Source organism: Parasteatoda tepidariorum, chromosome 8 (assembly GCF_043381705.1).
Source record: "Parasteatoda tepidariorum isolate YZ-2023 chromosome 8, CAS_Ptep_4.0, whole genome shotgun sequence".
Taxonomy (NCBI): Eukaryota; Metazoa; Arthropoda; class Arachnida; order Araneae; family Theridiidae; genus Parasteatoda; species Parasteatoda tepidariorum.
This window is the reverse complement of record NC_092211.1, coordinates 775,459-795,385: the sequence shown is the minus strand read 5'-3', so window position 1 is coordinate 795,385 and position 19,927 is coordinate 775,459. Positions and strand designations below refer to the sequence as shown.

Here is a 19,927-nt window from a genome sequence, read left to right as displayed (position 1 = left end):
ATTTTTTAGGTCATCAAAATCCGGCCTCTAGTAATTATGGTTAAATATGAAATCAGATAGGAATGTTACATCTGTGACTTCTTAAAAGATAAGGGAGGCAATTCTAAGAATGGAAAGTGTTGGGGTGGTCCATGCACATTAAGGATGGGGTATTGACTGTGGTGAAAGCCATTCACTGAGGTGACAAGAAACAAGATAAGTACATAATCAGCAGTGATTTTTCTCTTGTCAGAAAAGATGGGGGAAAAGTGACAAAATATGATAAAATAAGATTTTTTACATTATTTGAAAGCTAATTATAAATGAAGAAAATAAGGTTAAAATTTGAAGGGAAAAAATAGTTTTGCAGGAGTTTATTGCGTCAGAGAATATCGCAATATTGAGGGGTGGCTAACATTAAATCATATGCAAGTTCGTCGGGACCACGAAGCATAATTGTAATATAGGGAGTTATTGTTGTATCGGATATCGTAGTAACGAGAGTTCAGTGCATTTCTAAATTAATTTTTCTAGATTCTTAAACTAAATATTTTTTGTGTAATTTTGACAATAAGTTTCAATTTTGTAAACTTTTTTTTAAAATTCTAATATTAGAGTTCTATTACTTTTTTTTTTACTATTCTCATAATGAAAAATATGTATGGGATAAAAATTTTATATTTTTCTGTGAATTGTTGCACCAGAACTCCAAATTTTATGTTGCATTTATACAAACATTTGTTCTTACAAAATTCGGGTGTGAGGATTTCAAATCTAAAGTGAGTTTTGCTTCTAAAGCTGCAGTTTTTCTTTAAAAAAATGAAATTTTTAGTCCAGTTTTTGTTGAATGAAATGCTTAAAAACAGAGGATCACGTACATGCTGCGACGAAATTTAAGGAAGTAAAGGCCCATCATCAGGATTAAAATTGCATAGAAGCCCATGCATGCCCTGAAATGTCAGAGTAAGCGGTTAGAGGCGCTTTCTTATTATGAACTGTTCAGAAGCTTACGGAGACAGTACATAACGGGAAAGTGCCTCTAGTGGCGTATGATGATAATTCCGAACATGAGTTCATAGGCAGTTTTAATCCGGATGATGTGCTCTAACTTTCCTAGCAGTTTGTCGCAGCATTTGCTCTTTTTCCTGCTTCTAAATTTGTACATTTCAACAAAAAAAGAATAGATATGTCAATTTTTAAAACGAATGTAGCTTGGAAAGTTTCCGTTTGTTTTAGTTTTCATTTGTAGAAATGTGGGAATCAGTAATTTCTCAGAATAAATTTTGAGAGCCGAGATAGCTCAGGGGAAAGAGCGTTTGCCTTCCTTGAAGTGAACCGGGTTCGAATCCCAGCGATGGCTAGTCGATACGAATTCCGCATCCATCTTGCACTGACCACAGTGCTGACGTGAAATATCCTCAGTGGTAGACGAATCATGGGTTAGAGTTCCCTTGCCGCCATGCCAACCGGGGGAAGTTCTCGTGGTCTTCCTCTACATGTAACGTTCTCCATGTGTACATGTAACGTTCTCCCAATACTTGATCCTGGAGTTCCCTTGTCTTCTGGATTGGGTTTAAAATTACAAGGCTAAGGAGTTGAACGTTAGTAGTCGTAAACCCAAATTTAGGTCGACTGTTCAACGACGGTTAAAAAAAAATTTGAAAAAAAATACATTTTGAGAATAAGGGAGAACTGACCAACCATATTGGACAAGGGATATGGAATATATTATTTTATTAGAGAATACGTGCTTCTTTATATTCAAATGCAAATATCACCCTGACAGAACAAGTGATTCATTTTAAAGTTAAAAAGGGTTATTTTATTGTCTAATTTATGAATGAGAACATTGTTTTAGTCATGTCAGAACAGATTCCACCCAACTCTTTTGCTTGATAACAATATCAACATTATAACAAAGCATGTGGAATATACTCCTATTGATTGTGAGTTGTTTCTTACCTGTCAGTGTGAAAATAAGTTATCTATTATCGTTATCTTCCCCATTCTAATGAAATTCAAGTTCACCTTAAAAGATATTTCACCTCATATGTACTTCGAAGCATTATTTTCGTATACAATTTGACGAGGAATCAAAAATTTGTTCATATGCACAGTGAGCCAGAAGACCATGATCTTTGGTCAAAAGTCAAAATTAAATTTTCAACTAAAATATGTTTAGGCAGTTTTAATATCGTCCAAATTAAGTATTCATAATCATTCCAAACATTATGATTTACTTTTCGGTTTCTGAACGGATGATTTACTTTTCGGTTAAAGCGGTTTCCGAAAGTTAGACTTTAGAGTACTGAGGAAATATTACTGAAGCTTCATAAGTTAGGATTTTTTTTTACCAGTAATTATATTTATATCCATTCAATGAGCTATAATGGCTCAGGGGAGAGAGCGTTTGATATCAATGAGGTGAGCCAGGTTTGAATCCCAGCAATGGCTGCTTGATACGAATTTCGCCTCCAGCTTGCACCGACCACAGCACTGATATAAAATATCCTCAGTGGTAGACGGATCATGGGTTAGAGTCAGTCCTCTTGCATCGGGCTAACTGTATGATGTTTTCGTGGTTTTCCTCTCCATGTAACGCAAATGCGGTTTAGTTCCATCACAAAGTCCTCCAAGAAGGCAAATTTCTTCCTGTACTTAATCTAGAAGTACCCTTGTCTTTTGGATTGGGTTTAAAATTACAAGCCGACGGAGTAGAACATAAGTACTAGTCGTAAACCCCAAAAAATGGATCGGATGTTCAATGAAGGTTATAAAATGTAACCAAGCAAATAATTCATAATTTATTTAATATTTCAGTTGTTTATATAAACTTTAGTGATAAAAAAAACACGGAATAAATTATAAGAAGGGTCATTTATAAAAAAAATCAATAAACTAATCACTAATCATAAGCTTCAATTAGCTAATCAATAAAAGCATTTAAACCCCTTTTTTTTTCTTCTTGAATTCAAAATAAAGTAACTAAATTCAAGAAAAAAGAGTTATATATTTCTGATAACTATTCTAAATCCTTACAGTTCTTTTTTGAAAACCATTATTCAGTATATTTTATTCATTTTCAGCATGACCATACACCCCAGAATAAATTTATTTATTTATTTCAAATGGCAGAGGTAATTGACATGAAAAAGCAAAAACATAGGAACAAAACAAGAAAGTAAAAAGTCATTTCCTTAGGAGCGCTCTTGCTTCCCAATATCGCTCGGTAGACGACGACCCGCGGAGGGCCCTGCAGCACAGGATGTGGCTGCCGTCCAAAACAGCTTGGCTCATGCATAGAGAACAATAGGGATCAGGTGCCAGCCCTAAACGAAACAGGTGCGCGGCTAGGCAGTCATGTCCGGTATATAGTCGAAACTGAGCCACCGCTTCGCGGCGCGGCCAGTCTGGAATGGTGTTCTGTCGAAGATCTCTCCACACTTTGGTTTTTACCCTTTCTGACAATTGATGGTGGAAATCCCCATTGATTTTTGATCTAATAATAGAATAAATTTATAATTTAAAACATTTCCTTCTTCGCACTAAGCACAAAATTATTATTTTTTTTTCTTGGTTAGAATATTAAAAGCTGCTAATAGAGTTTCTTTTATAACTATGGAGTTCAACCAAGAAAGCTCGATTGTTAGACTTGCATATTTCAAATCGGAAAAAAAAAAATTTTTTTTAACCGCTATTCTAGTATTCTTTCAAACAGATTATTCAGGCAGGTGTTTCTTTCAAGCACTCATCTTACAGTGCTTTACTAGTTAATTGAGGGGGGGAGGGTACAGCTGACCATTCATTTCATATCTTGAAGGCAATACATTTCTTACAAGTTTCGAACACACTGTCAATGTCACACTAAAGTCATATTTCCATTCATGTGGTTCAAATAATAATAAACGACTTTCTTAAAACTTGAAATACGGGTATCCAGTCACCTGGTGGTTTCTTTCAAGAAGTAACAAGTTGTAGCATTTATGAAAATAGTTCCAAATCGAAATTTCGAAGCGTCTTTAACATTTCTTTTCCTTTGGAAATTTATTCATACAATGGCTACCACAAGTGTGGACTATCGCGATTTCTCGCTTGTTTACAAAGCGTTCCATCTGAAAGAAAATGCTCCAAATGGAATGATTTGCCGTTGCGGGCTTGAAAAAGAGGATACTGTTTTTTCTAAAGATGAGGAGAGAGATAGTGAAGAAAATATTGGTGGGTTGAGATTATTTTCCAGTTATTCTTTTCGAATAGAAACCATAATGGTACCAACATGTGATGACGATTTTTCATCAACTGAAATTTTGAAAAAACTTTTTCGTGGTGTTGGGTCACCTTACAAGATATTAATGTGGTGTGGCCGCCTTCTGATTGAATTCCACGAAGAAAACCAATGCAGTCGGTATTTATCGTCTGCTCTGAAGTTTTATGTAAAAGCGATTGAAATCTACAAAGAGGCTCGCTATCCTTTAAATATCCTTCCTTTTCGTATGAAAATTCAAAAACTTTTAAGGCTTTCATCTAAATTTTGCGTTCACCAGAGTGTATTTCTCGAACTTTTGAGATTGTTTATTATAAATGGATTTTATAATATGCCACACTCTTTGACTATCGATGATGTTTTATTGTTTGAAGATATATTTAGAGCAGCAAACGAACTTAAACTAGATATATTGGTGTTATGGAAAAAAGTAGACAGCAGATCTTACATTTCATTTAATTGGTTTATATATGAACACGCTGAATTTCTTATTCCATTAATCAAATTTGGAAAGATAGAGAACGTGTCAGGAGTGAGTGGTTTTTGTTTGCAGTTTTCATTATTCAGGTAAGTATTATTATTTTTCTATTTAATTATTTTCTGTTTGTTAAACTATTGTTCTTCATCTTATATTGCTGAGAGTATGAAAATGTGAAATATTCTATAGATAATTTTTAGTACCATTTATTATTTTTTTATATCAAGTGCAAAACCCCTACAAATTGGCCTGAATCGTGGAAAACTGCTTAATTTACAGTTATCCACGTAATCACCCAATATCAGCATAAGTGTTTTTTTCTGCAAAATGTCGTTATTTACCAGATACACCCTTTTTTTTAATACAGTATTTAAAATATTGTAATTAAAATAAAAAATAAAAAACAATTAAACGTATTTTAAAAAAAAAAGTTTTCTGCTTTATTTGTTTTGCAGGTTATCCGCATAATTTCTATTAATTACTACTACTCATGTGAAATAAATTTTATTACTAATTATACTCGAATTAAGTAATCTTTCGATTTAACTGAAAAATCCATTTGCTTACTGGGTGCGGAAAAAAAACTGACAAATAATATTATTATTAAACTAGTTTTGAATTTTATTCAAAAAATAAATTACCATAAATAATAATAATAGTAGATTAACTAATAGTAAATTTAATCGATAATAAGCAAGAAAATATAAATTTCATTAACAAAGTAGCAACCTTAAGCAGAGGCGCAAATGTTTATTGAAAGAAGTGGGCGGCAAGTCTTTAATCTCCATTCACGTTGAAAAAGCTTTAAAAACACCAAAAGGTGTTTTGTGGAACCCAGGCGTTCCGTGGAAAGGTCACAAGTGTTCCGTGAGTTAGGCACTTCTTTTTTTTTAAGTAGAAATGGTTTTTGAAACCTGTAATATGTTTGTATTCACCCAATAATTAATTTATTTTTATTAATTTAGTTATTATTATGAAATCATTTAAATAATTCCCCAATAAAAAAAAAGAAATAACAAATTTTAAAATGTATTTTATATTCTTTGCCGACCGGCCTGTGTAAGAGTCGGGAAACTGGCCTTGCATCAGAAAGGTTTTGGGTTCGAATCCCGGCCAGGGCATGGATTTTCTTTCATTCTCTGTACTATCTGTCCTTACAGCGCTGACCCGTCCAATATGGTGCTCTTGAAAGAGTGGTCAACAAATCGGCCATTCAGATGCCTGTATGGTCTTTCTCCAGATGGGCATTGGAAAAAAAATTATGTTCTTTTCCAAAAGCAATATACTAAATAAATTACTAAAAAGATTTGCTTTTATATCAGCGAACTCTTAAAGCTTAAAATAAAGTTACCAAATTTAAGAATGACTAATTATTTCTCTCTCATAACTTTGACATTTTATAATATTTCTTTTTCAAATACCGTAATTCGGTTATTTTATTCAATTTGATTTATGCATTCGCCAAGAATTAATAGACTAAAAGTTGCTGCAGACTTGCGAATTCAGCAGCCTAACATAAAATCGAATTTTAAGATTGGAATAGATGAAAGAATGAAAAAAAAAATTTTTATTCGCAGCAAATTCACATCTGCTAATTTGCTTTTTTTACAAAGTCAGTGTTCTACCAAGGGAGGTTTAATCATTTAGGGCTGAAAAAAATTAAACGCCGCTGCTGTAGAGAATTAAAACTTTAGTAAACATTACGAAAAAAAAATTAAAAAAAGGAGCACCTTTAGAATTTAGGTCGGATTTTCCTTCTATAAATTCCTTTCACAATTATACATTTTTAGAAATATGTATAACAGTTTTTATAATAGGTATTATAATTTTAACCGTGACGGAATATACTTTTTTGGACGATAGAGAACGCACTTTTTTTTAGAAATTTACTTTCTTTCCGACAAATTTCGGATTTATCATCCCCAATATAAGAGGTAGACAAAGTTTTGAAACTTTGTTTTTATAGTTTAATCGCTATAGCAATCTAAAAATTTGTCACCCTCATGTGCAACATTTCACATCTTATCATTTGAGTCATTGGATAAAATGAAACAGGGGATTGGATAATGAGTCATTGGATAAAATGAAATGTAAGGCTTAATACTTTACATAAAGTATTAAGCCCTTGGCCTAAAGACAAATCTGTAATACATAGAACCGTGATGGCTCCGAGGATAGAGCGTTCGCCTTACAATGAGGTGAACCTGGTTCGAATCCCAGTGATGGTTGGTCGATACGAATTCCACATTCTGCTTACATCAACCACTGTGCTGACGTGAAATATCCTCAGTGGTCGACGGATCATGATGGATTACAATCCCCTTACCGTCAGACTAACCGTGGGTTGTTTTCGCGGTTTTCCTCTCCGTGTAATGCAAATTCGGGTTAGTTCCATCAAAAAGTCCTCCACGAAGTAAATTTCTCCAAATAGTTGATCCAGGAGTTCCCTTGTCTTCTGAATTCGATTCAAATTTACAAGGGCGTTGCACATTAGTAGTCATAAACCCAAAAATTGGGTCGGCTGCTAAACGACGGTAATAAAAAAAATATGTTGTATAATGAGGAACTTTGATGAATGAAATAATTTTTACTAATTAATTTGTTAGCGATAAAAAAAAAGTTTGAATTGTATGGTATAAAAATTTTCATAAATTCAAATTTTTCGAATAATAATTTTCGTGCCATTTTATCAATAAAAAAGTGCTTAAAAACTAATTATTCATATTTTATGTTATACAAGTCAGCCAACAAATAAAAGACAATGAACAACCTGCCCGGCAACACTAATTCAGAACGTTACAAACCACTAGAAATGTATAACTAACTTCTTTTTAAACGTTTATCTATAAATTTTCATCAAAGAAGAATTTTCATAATTCAGTGATGTAGAGCGTGTTCTTATAAATGGAATGACAGTAATTTAATTTGTATATTAAGAAAACCTTTATTACGTTTGTTGTACTAAATTATTAAACATTTGTAACTCGATCCAAATCTGTGGCTTAAATTTAATCGTGATGGTCACTTCCATTTTGTTTCGACGAGATAAAAGCAATCTTGAAGTACTAATTGTGTTACTTGTTTGTCTTCCTCCATTTTTTGAATGAGAGTGACCTTTAGATTATCTATAGAAAGTCAAAGACCGTCTGCTGCTATGGAGACAAGAAATACTGCATTCTAAAGAGGGGAGCTTCTTTCACCCCTAATTTCCTTTCTCTCGGCTCCCCGAATAAAAACCTGTCTTAAATAATGATCCAACATCCCTACATGAAATAGTTAAACTTTGTAACGATAGTCACTGTCCCCACTCCGGGCGAATGGCTAGGGGAGTTTTTTACATAAACGAACTATAAAATTTATTCCTGATCAGACACAAAAGCAATAATCTTAATTTTCATTTCTGAATTAAAAGCTTATTTCTATCAAGGCATTTGTAATACGTTCAAGCTTAGTGAAAAATAAATTCACTCCCAGGAAGTACGGAGAGATCAGATAATGGAAAAAAAAAGGTTTTTTTTCTCAGTTTTTATTTGAGGGAAAAAACCTTACTACCAAATTTTTTTTTTTAGTTTATTAATTTGGGGTCGGATTTGTATCATCGCGAAGATTGATAGGGATTTACACAAAATGAAGGAGAATTCATTTTTTTGAGGGGGGGCTGATTGTACTATGATTGTGTACAGAGCAAAAGATCCATTTCAAACTGTCATTTTTCTTGCTTAAACAAATTTAAAATATCAGATCTTTTTCTTGACATTCTATAGAAGCCAAAAAAAAAAAAAACTTTTATGTTTGTTTGAGATCTTAAGGCCTCTTAGAGACACCTTGAGCTAATTAATCTTGTTTTAATTATGAATTGCTTAGAACAATGCAAAAGAAAATGAAAGATAAGGATTTACATTNAAAAAAAAAAAAAAAAAACTTTATGTTTGTTTGAGATCTTAAGGCCTCTTAGAGGCACCTTGACATCGTGTGCTAATTAATCTCGTTTTAATTATGAATTGCTTAGAACAATGCAAAAGAAAATGAAAGATAAGGATTTACTTTGAAATCATAATGATTGCTGGTAGTTTGTCACGGGAAAATAGACCGGAAATTCGAGGGATGTTTTGAAAATGACCCAGATTGTGAATACAAAAAAATTTCTTATATGAATAATGCAAAACACAGAAATTATGCAAATAATAAAAAAAAGCGTAAAAAATACACAGCAAAAGTATTTCTTCTTTTTTTTTGTCGTATGCCTGAGTATTTCTTTTGATCTCAGGTAATATTTTTATTTAAATGAGCAGAATTTTGGTATTAGTTTTGCATTGCCAGATTACTTTCATTTATGCTATGTTGTTCATCACTTAATACATTTTTATACTTTGAAAACGATACGTCCATGCTGTTTGTAAGCACCGACGAACATCTAATTGCCACTTAGATGATTTTTGGATCGAGTTCGGTCTTTGATTCCCAAAACTGGATCAATTTCTTTCCAGCAACGCAAAATTCCTTGACAGTTGCTTTGTAAGAACTGCATTCACTTATCAATTCTTCGTCATCCTCAAACATTTGCATTATATTCAGAAATCGAAGGATAGTCTTCTTCATTCAAAACGTTGAAATATTTAATGAAATCACAACAAGCCCAGGAAAATTTGTCTGGATACATACAGGGGCAGTAGAAATTTCATTGCCCAGTGCAATAGCGATTTTTTTTCTTTTTTTTGTCAAGGATTTGATTTATAATTTTTTTTTTCTTTTGTGATTCCCATTGCTTTTGTATTCTTACTGACTTCAGGAAGGTAATCCTAATCTTCTATCCCCCTCCCTAAGTATAGGAAGACCACCTTAATTGACAAGATAGGGTTTATCTCTTATATCTGAAATATTTTCTTGTCATTTTTCTATTGATTCACTTCCCTAAATGTCTAATCAATTTTACATGCTTAATTTGAGGCTTCAGCAGAGTAAAAAAATTCTGTTAAATAAAAATGAAAAACATTCTAATTTCACGCAATTTTAGCGCAAATAGAAACATGTTGAGAATTTCGTGGATATTAGGAAGAAAGAGGACAATTTGTCGGAAATTCGCTACGCGACAGAACTTCAACTCTGAAATCACAACGTTCAAAATTATTTAAAATTGATGCTTGAATATAATTAGTAAGTGTCATGCAATTGCAGTGTCAATAAAACTCTACTACTAAAATCAACTGTAGTTGCCGTTGTATAACTGTAAAATAAATAAAACCTGGAAGGAATTTATATATATATACTTTAAAGTTTGTGAAAATTGCGTCACTTGTGAAAAAGAGACTAAGGAGTCATATTTGAGCATATCAGGATAATTATTTATTTTTTTTTACATTTTTTATTTCGTTTTTTAAAGAAAAATGAATATAAGGGGATTTCATAAGTCTTAGCATAAACATTACTTATACCAATCTTTCAACTTCACCAAGAAAAAAGAAAGAAATGATAAAAAAAAACTTCACCATTAGATGCTTACGCAATATCTGAACGGCCCCTATCTCATTTTTATCACGATATTAAATTTTGACCACTTTCTGACATAAACAAAGTAACAGACAAAACTAGAAAAAAAATTACCACATAAAAAATATTAATTAATATAACGAGTTATGACTTAGGAAATGCCATATTTGGAACCTAAAACGGTATTTGTCAACCTTAATAACTTACAAAATAAGATGTAGCATTAATATTTTTATTTATTTATTTTCTCAAAAGAAAAAAAAATCGGAAGAAATTCATCTTGTTTTTCTTCATAAAATTTAAGATAAAAGTTGAATTGAGCAAGGAATATTTAATACAGCAGGCCTGGCAGGCGTTGAACACGTGTTCGTGAGAACGGGAGTTCAAATCCANCAGAGAAGTCTATTTGACCAGGTAATCCAAAATATTGCTAGATGACTTCCTATTGTTTGGCAGTAAGCTATTGTTACCAATCAATCTAAAGAAAAACTTTCAAATTCTTATTTTTAATGAATATATATGAAATGTTCCTTCACTGGGTAGTGTTCCTTCACTGGTTGGTTTACCCTATATCAAAATACTTTACAGCAGATCAGGATTAATAAATTACTACCATAAGATATTTTGTAACTAATTATATTCTTTTCATCAATTATATTTATTATATCCATTTATTATATTTATTAAATAATAATCTTCGCACTTAAAAAGATGACAAGAAAATAAAATAATAATAAGCCACACTTTCAAATTGTACGTTATCAAGTGGAAGTTGTATAAATTTGAAAAGTATTTATCCAAAAAATTATGCTAATGGACTGTTTGATGTGAAAACATCGATTTTCGACAACTGTGGCTTATCATTATATTGCACCAACCATTATATTTTAGTAATTTTTAATTACATTTTTTTCCTGTTACAGATTGGCTAAATCAATTATAGTGGACATTGACTATGAATGCAACTCCACAACATTCCGCGCACTGCAAACTCTGCGTTTGTTTTTTCTAGCAAAGTCTGACATGGATCCAACTATAGGACCCTACGCAGTGAAGTTATTATGGAATAGTATAACAGAACCATTCCTGTGTCAGGAAGAGTTCAAAAAGAGTGTCAAAGCAATTGAAACATCTGATCGATTAACTTACGCATGGGATTGGTATGTAAACCATGTGCTGGAAAACGTCATCTCACCCAGAGGACCAAGGTCTCTGGCCCATCTTTCAAGGTGTTCCGTTCGAGGGCAGCTGGCGACATGCCTTCAGCTTCCATGTGGTGTTGACCAGCTTAATGTTCCGAAGATTCTAAAAGATTATATTCTTTTGGAACATTGAATGCTTTTTACCTGTGTAGAGCTGAAAAAGCTGGATAATTTCGAAGAATAAATTTCATTCTAATAGGTAAATTGCAATTGTTAATTGTACATAGTTTCGACTCAACACCAAAGATGAACTTTCCCAATTTTTCCTAGGAAATTATTAAAACTCAACACTAGATTTTTGCTATACAAACAATTAAATTTTCCTTTTGTAGAAGGTATGTTAGCTATAACATTTTGTAGGAAATTAATTATCAAAACACGAATGTTTTATTTGTAGGTTTTATAATATAGAGCATCGCTTCTATATAAAGTAATTTTTGTGATTTTTTGCACACGAGCAGGGAAGTATTATACACTTAAATATATATAAAATATTATTCTATTAGTAAAATAATAGAATCACATCAGACAAAAGAACCTAAAGTTGCGATGGTGTGTAGAAAACGTAATAATAATAAGATTCGATTCCTCTTAGGTCGAGAATATTAACAGTAAAACTTTCAACAGGGACTGCAACCAAATTGTCCACAAAAAATAAGTACCTTTTAAGCACTTAAAAAATATTTTTTTAAAAATTTTTCTAATTAAAAAAAGTCACATTTTTTTTCTTCTCTGTGTTGAAACTTTATTATACAATTATATGTATAAAATTATCAAAATAGAAAAACACTTTGAAAGATTTTATAAAATCATTTGAAAATAATAAGTTTCAGACAAGGAACTCAATTCTTGATTTTATTAGCCACCATAAAACATTTTATGCACAATTTTAAACATATTCAATACTGAATTCCTCATTATTTTTTTTAAACTACTAATTATTTTATTCAATTGTATGAAAAATTAATTTAATATCAAAATTGCAATGAGTTAAAATTTAAATAAAAATTCATAACTGTACACTCATCAAAATCATTTACCAGATGAGTATTTGTAATTTTGTTCAGTATTTCTTTGATGAAATATTTAAAGAATTTATTCAATAAATGTGAACTAAAAAACACAATGAAAAAATTTTTTGGTGTAAATTATTAATATATGGTCCTTTTATTCATTATATATAACAAATTTGAGATTATTACTTTTTTTTTGCAATACCCACCGGTGTTAACATCCATCAATTCAGGCATATACAGGGCGGTTTTGTTTGCCTCTCTTTCAGGGGCACCATCTTAGATGGGACAACGTCGCTCCCACAGTGAGGACAGATAGTACACAGAAGGAAAGAACATCGGTGCCTTGCCCGAGATTCAACCCAGAACCTTTCTGATGCACCGACAGTTCCCTGCCCCCTACACAGGCCGGTCGGCTATTTGAGATTATCAAATATTTAATTTTAATTTTTTTTAAGTCAAATGATAAAGAGATAAATTAAAACCACATAAGATTTCTTGAGGCATTTGCTGAATATTAAAATAGTGAAAAGCCTTTCAGTTTATACTTTTTTAAAAATCTTCCCTCTAAAAATATATTTATAAAGAATACCGGATGTCAACTTGACAGTTCTTTGCCTTCAAGTCAAGCTACAATTTTTGGATTTTCATCATTAAAAATATTTTCGTTCATTGTTACTTTCAGTAACGGAGAATACCGAATGCCATCTTGACAATTCTTAGCCTTCCTCTCGAACAATGTTTTCTGGATTTTCATCATTAAAAATATTTTCGTTCATTGTTACTTTCAGGAACGGAGAATGCCGAATGCCGTCTTGACAATTCTTAGCCTTCCTCTCGAACAATGTTTTCTGGATTTTCATCATTAAAAATATTCTCGTTCATTGTTACTTTCAGGAACTGAGAATACCGAATGCCATCTTGACAATTCTTTCCCTACCTCTCGAACGACACTTTCTGGAACTTGATCATTAAGAAAATTTTCTTTTGTTGTTACTGTCACAAGCGAAGAATAGCAGATACCATCTTGAAATTTATTTGCCTTCCTCTGGAACTACACTTTCTGGAACTTCATCATTAAAAATATTTTCGTTGTGGTTACTGCCGGGGATTAGAAAACCGGATGCCAACTTGACATTTCCTTGCCTTCTTCTCAAACTACACTTTCTGGAACTTCATTCAAGTCATTTTCGTTGTTGTTACTGTCAGGAACGGAGCGTTCCGGATGAATATTTTTTTACGAAAAAAAATTGCATGATAGAAAGTAAACTTTTCTGAAAACTTACTCATACCTTAACAGTATGCTGACAGGATTAATTGCTTCGTATATAATTTTTAATGAATCTGTTCCTTATTGTCTGTAGCCTTAAATACACTTGCTTCACCTTTCTTAATAAAAATTTTTTTTATGTGTATTGCATCACAAAAGAGCCAAAAATTTGAACAAACGCGGGAGATGTTGTTCGTAAGCAACGGAGTTCCTGTGCAACTAAGGAACGCACCTTCGATCGAAATAAAATAAGGGTTAAGACAAAGCTAATAATGTTGATCGAAAATAATTTGATAAAAAGAGAATAGAATTTTGGGTAATTGGAAATCTAACTGGTATGAATATCATGCATCACCAAGACGTCAGAGTCCGCATTCAGTATTATGCAACTCCAAACGGAGGGAAGGAAGGATCACAATTTTTAACAATTTATTGAATAAACAAACGAGGGAAGTTTCAGAAATAGGAGTAATACAGTGGATGTGATAGCAATAACATATTGCATGATGGTTTAAACTTTACAGCAACAGGTGCAGTATCATAGGATTTGATATGATTAACAAAGTGATGTAAGAATGTTGTAAAAAAATAAGGGTAGTAAAAAATATAGTAGGGAATAACGCTTACATAACAGCAGTATGGTTGGGTATAATAGAAATAAAACAATATGAATTAATAATAACGTAATAAAACAATATGAATTAATAATAACGTAATAAAACAATATGAATTAATAATAACGTAATAAAACAATATGAATTAGTAAAGATAAAAATAAGAATATGGCAAGTAGCAAATAGAAAAATAATAAGACAATACATCAATAGGATTGGAAAGTTTTAAATGGAATATTAAAATGGACAGTACATTCATTGAACTCTTGAAGAAAAGGTAGTATTTGGAATACAAAATCTCTATATTATAAACATGAGATACTAAGTAAGTTTTGAGGAGGTTTCAAAACCACTCACGATAAAGTGGCCTCAGCATACCACTGAATTCATATTTTGTTGTAAGTTTTGACTGTATTTCATTAGTTCTGACCCAGTTTTATTTCTGAGAATAAACTTAAAACCAAACCAACAGCGCTAACTTTATAATTACAAAATATGTTTTTTCGTAGTACCATTGATTATTATTTTTTTTTGTCTTGAAATGTTAAATGAACCCTATGTTAAATATTGTATTGGGACGAGTATTGGGAGAAAGGACTCGTGAAGGACTTTTTGATGGAACTTACTTTTCTGTCAAGAAAAGAAAAAGTCAATCTTCTCTTATAGAAGGGGGAATGATATACTTTTGTGGCGGTGGGATGATTTGCGTAGTATTAAAGAATACAAAAGGAAAAATGTGCCAATATATTACCTGGGTTAATGAAGGTCATTTCCCCAGTAAAACATGGCAAGATGCAACGATTAAGACCAGCTATGGAGCTCCATCTTCGAATTTAACTGTTGGTTTAGCTGAATCAAAAGGAAGAAGGTTGATCATTACTCACATTGGGAGCAAAGAAGGATTTGTTTCAGGTGACGCAGATGTATTTATAGGGGGAAAAAAAGTGGAGAAGAAATGGACAGTAACCATTTTTAAAATTGGTTAAAAAAAAAAAGTGATACCTAAATTAAGACCGAAAAGTGATATTGTTGTGGATAATGCTTCCTACCACTCCATCAAAGTGTAGAAAACTCCCACTAATTGTTGGAAATAAAAGCTCAATACAAGAATGGCTATGCAGCAAAAATATTGAATGGGATATCGATATGCTTAAAGTAGAGCTTCTGCAAAAGGATGCAGAAAACAAACACCTGTTTGACAGATATCGAGTTGAAGATATTGCCGAAAAATACGGACATACAGTTTTAAGACTACCTCCATATAACTGTGAACTGAATCCGATTCAATTCATATGGAGTCAGATAAAACCGCCTGATGTTCTTCTTGAAAATAAAACTTTCAAATTAAACAAGCCTCTCCTCCTTCCCTTGACGGAAAGGAGGAGAGATGAGTTAACTAGCTCTTCCCCTGAGGGGAAGGAGGAGGTGATGATTATAGAAGAAGCTTTCTTCTATTTATAGGAGATACGGACTACTCCTTAAAGGCCTGTTTACACCTTAGAGGAGTAATTTAGGTAGAGAGAACCAGTCCCCCATCCCTCGTTGCAAAGAACATCGTCACGTGATTCCTGGACGATTTTCCCTCCAGTAAACCCTCTCCCCATTCTTTTCCTATGGAGGTGAATTGATGAGCTGTGTTTTTAACTATAAAATTTAAAAAAAATGGTGGTATACTGCTGTGCATTTGGATGCAACGAAAAATTCATTAAAGGAGGACCTTTTACATTTCACAAGNTGTTTGAGGTGACGCAGATGTATTTATAGGGGAAAAAAGTGGAGAAGAAATGGACGGTAACCATTCTTAAAATTGGTTAAAAAAAGTGATACCTAAATTAAGACCGAAAAGTGATATTGTTGTGGATAATGATGAACTACTCCGTCAAAGTGGAGAAAACTCCCACTAATTCTTGGAAATAAAAGCTCAATCCAAGAATGGCTATCCAGCAAAAATATTGAATGGGATATCGATATGCCTAAAGTAGAGCTTCTGCAAAAGGATGCAGAAAACAAACACCTGTTTGACAGATATCGAGTTGAAGATATTGCCGAAAAATACGGACATGGAGTTTTAAGGCTACCTCCATATCACTGAATCCGATTGAATTGATATGGAGTCAGATAAAAGCGTGTGATGTTGAGCGTGAAAATAAGACCTTCAAATTAAATTGTGTAAAATGCTCATGCAAGTGTTGCTCATGGCTTGTATGTTATACAAGCCATGAACAACGTAACTACTCAAAATTGGGTACACTGTGTAAATCATGTAAATTCAGTGGAGGACGAAATGTTGCGAATAGATGGGCCTTTGGAAAACGTTTGGGAAAACCAAATCTTAATAATTTCGTTGAATGGTGATTCTAGTGACGTTGAAACAAGTGTTGAAGAAATGTAATGAATTGTTTTAAAAAAGTTCACATTATATGCAAAATAAGTTTATTATCAATTATTTTAGAAGTAAGTAGATCTTAGCTTAAATGAAAGTTCTCAAAATTCTTTGATAATATTTTTGCATTGAACTGTATTAAATACTCCAAAAATGCCATACTACTAAAATTTTCTTTATGATGATTCATAAATGAAGAAAAAATAACAAATTTAATTGGGTATAGTAAAATTGTATTTGATTATTTAATTTTCTAAATATTAACCTCATATGTACAATATTTAATAAATTTTTTCCCCTTCAGAATGAGTGAAAAAAATCCAAATAAACAAGTGAATATTATTAAATTGATGACAGTTGAGCAAATTTGCTGCGTGGCTGATTCAACTGGTGTGGCTATTTATTATTATCATTATAAGTATTTAATTTTGATTTCGAGAAATAAAAAGGAAATAATTCTTTTTTTGAACATCAATAAATTTTTTTAATATGAAACTACAAGTAGCTGTGGAGAGCTATCAATGTTTCAAACAACTGGTAGACAGTATGTTCTTATATGGTATTTCGCAATATTTTTTTTTTAAAAAAGTTTACACGGTCCAACTTCTTGAATCCGAGAAATCGTCTAAACAGGCCTTACTACTTCCTTCTCTCCTTTCTACACACTATAGTCCCTGCCTCTCCTCCATGCACAGATCGATCTGCGTTATGCAAGCCATGAGCAACGTTACTACTCAAAATTGGGTAAACTGTGTAAATCATGTAAATTCAGTGGAAGACGAAATGTTGCGAATAGCTGAGCCTTTGGAACACGTTTGGGAAAACTAAATCTTTATAATTTCGTTGAACGGTGATTCTAGCGACTTTCAAACAAGAGTTGAAGAAATGTAATGAATTCTTTTAAAAAATTTCACATTATATGCAAAATAAGCTTATTTTCAATTATTTTAGAAGTAAGTAGATCTTTGTTTAAATGAAAATTCTCAAAATTCATTGATAATATTTTTGCATTGAATTGTATTAAATACTCCAAAACAGCCATACTACTAAAATTTTCTTTACAATGATTCCATAAATGAAAAAAAAAATATCAAATTTAATTGGGTATAGTAAAATTGTATTTGATTTCTTAATTTTCTAAATATAAACCTCATATGTACAATATTTACTAAATTTATTTTCCCTTCAGAATGAGCGAAAAAAATCCAAATAAACAAGTGAATATTACTAAATTGATGACAGTTGAGCATATTTGCTGCGTGGCTGATTCAATTTGGGATTTTATTATTCTTTTTTTTAAAGACAAAAGTGAAAATTGTTTTCGCTTTATTCAATCTCTGTAAAGATTCAAACTTTGTGATTTCTGCGCCACGTGTAGCTCTAAAGTACCATTCGCTTTTTATAAGAACTTCAATGATGTGGCTGCGGAATTTTAAGATTTTTATTTTTGTTCAATTAAAAGGACTTTTAAATATCATTTGAAACACAAATTCCATAATATAATTGTGCAAATACGTTAGTTATAAACTAATTTAAACCAGTCAATATTTTAATACCCACAAAGAGTTTACAGAAGAAACTGCTAAACTGTCTTAATATTAAACTGTTAAAATATTAAATAAAAAACATGATAACCACCAGCATGGGTCAAGGAGATCGTGCTGAGTCTAAGAGGATGGGATATGGCAGCTGAAAACTTGGGAGGATGGGCTCCTCCCCTCATATGGCTAATAATCCCCCAAATTTATACCATTTGTGAGAATTACCTTTTTTAGGTAAGTTCTTTTGTCCCTTAGAAGCAAATATATTTCAGAAAAAAATTACTTTTATAGTGAAAAAAAAACTTCTGAAAAAATGCAAATTCTTTACTTATATTTTTAAAAAAATAACAGTAAATATTATAAAACATAAGTATGATCAATGATTTCCTGTCTGTGCCTATGTTAACTTTTCCTTCCCCCACAAAACACCAATGTGGGATAAATTGATGTACATTAATCTACAAAAAAAAAGTTTTGCTTTTAAAAAAAAAATTAGTGTAAGGGGATTTACAAATCTTAACATGAACATTACTTATACCATTCATCCAACTTTGCCATCAAAATTTAGCAAATAATAAAACTCATCCACCATAAGATGCTTACACAGTATTTGAACGGCCTTTCATTCCTTTTTCCATCGCGATTTGAAATTTTGACCACGTTCTGACATAACCAAAGTAACAGGCACAAAACTAAAAAAAAATTACTGGATCATAATTATAATAACGAGCTATAACTTTGAAAATAATATGTTTGGAACCTAACGCGGTAATTTTTAAATCTGGATAACTTATAAAATAGGATGTAGTATTAATATTTTTATTTTACTTTTCTTCCAAAAAAGAGCGGAAGAAATTTATCTTGTTTTTGTTCATAGATTTTAAGATTAAAGTTGAACTGAGCAAGATATATTTTATACAGCAGGCCAAGCAAGCGTTGAACTCGTTGTCGTGAGAAAGGGAGTTCAATTCCAACAGACCGATGAATCCCAATGGTGACTGGTGCACGCTAAATTCTGTTGGAGTCACTAAGTCCTCCAAGTTAACAAAACAAATCAATACATCTGGGGGTACTGATCCAGGAGTTCCCTAGCCTTCTGGATTGGGTTCGAAATTACAAAATTACGTAGTTGAACATCAATAGACGTAAACTCAAATTTGGGTCAGCTGGTCAGCGTCGGTTATAAATTAAAATACTTTACAGCAAATCAGGATTAATAAATAACTACTATAAGGTATTTTGTTAATTATATTCCTTTCATCAATTATATCTATTACATTCTTTAATTATATTTTTTATATTCATTAATTATATCTATTAATAATGATATTTGCTCTCAAAAAGCCGGAAAATAATAATAAGCCGGTTCCACCGACATTTCACCCAACGTCATTTGATCCAAACTGTCAAAATTGAAAAAAGGGTGGGGTCGAGCAGGTGTGGTAGTTAAAGATAAGAAAATAATTTTGTTCTTCAGCAATAGGGAAAACAGATGAGGGAAAAGAGTGTGTTGAAAATGATGTAGGGATTTTTAACTGCTTTGGAACACTAAAAAGTGTGATGTAAAAGAGTATCAATTAAGGAACTGTTTATTTATTTATTTTCTGTTTGACGTGCTTGATAACGTATTCAACGTAACAAAAGCGAAATAATTAGCAATATTATTTTACAGAAATTCATTCACAATTTTTATTTCTGA

The 19,927-nt window shown here is 32.0% G+C and overlaps 1 protein-coding gene across 3 annotated transcripts in view; it reads left to right on the top strand.

Moving 5' to 3' along the window:
• Nucleotides 1–3,595: 3,595 nt before the first annotated feature.
• The window catches only part of LOC122270833 (uncharacterized), a 23,994-nt gene continuing 7,662 nt past the window's right edge, over nt 3,596–19,927 (top strand). The window contains exons 1-2 of one of the 3 annotated variants that reach the window (XR_011637379.1): nt 3,604–4,807; nt 11,129–11,606. Coding sequence is in view for 2 of the 3 variants with exons in the window: in XM_043049779.2 (XP_042905713.1) it covers nt 3,963–4,807; nt 11,129–11,540 (1,257 nt within the window). In the remaining variant the exon portion in view is untranslated. Of the gene's footprint in view, nt 4,808–11,128; nt 11,612–19,927 lie in introns of those variants that run through there. The other 2 variants (XM_043049779.2, XM_071183991.1) reach the window with 2 other exon arrangements.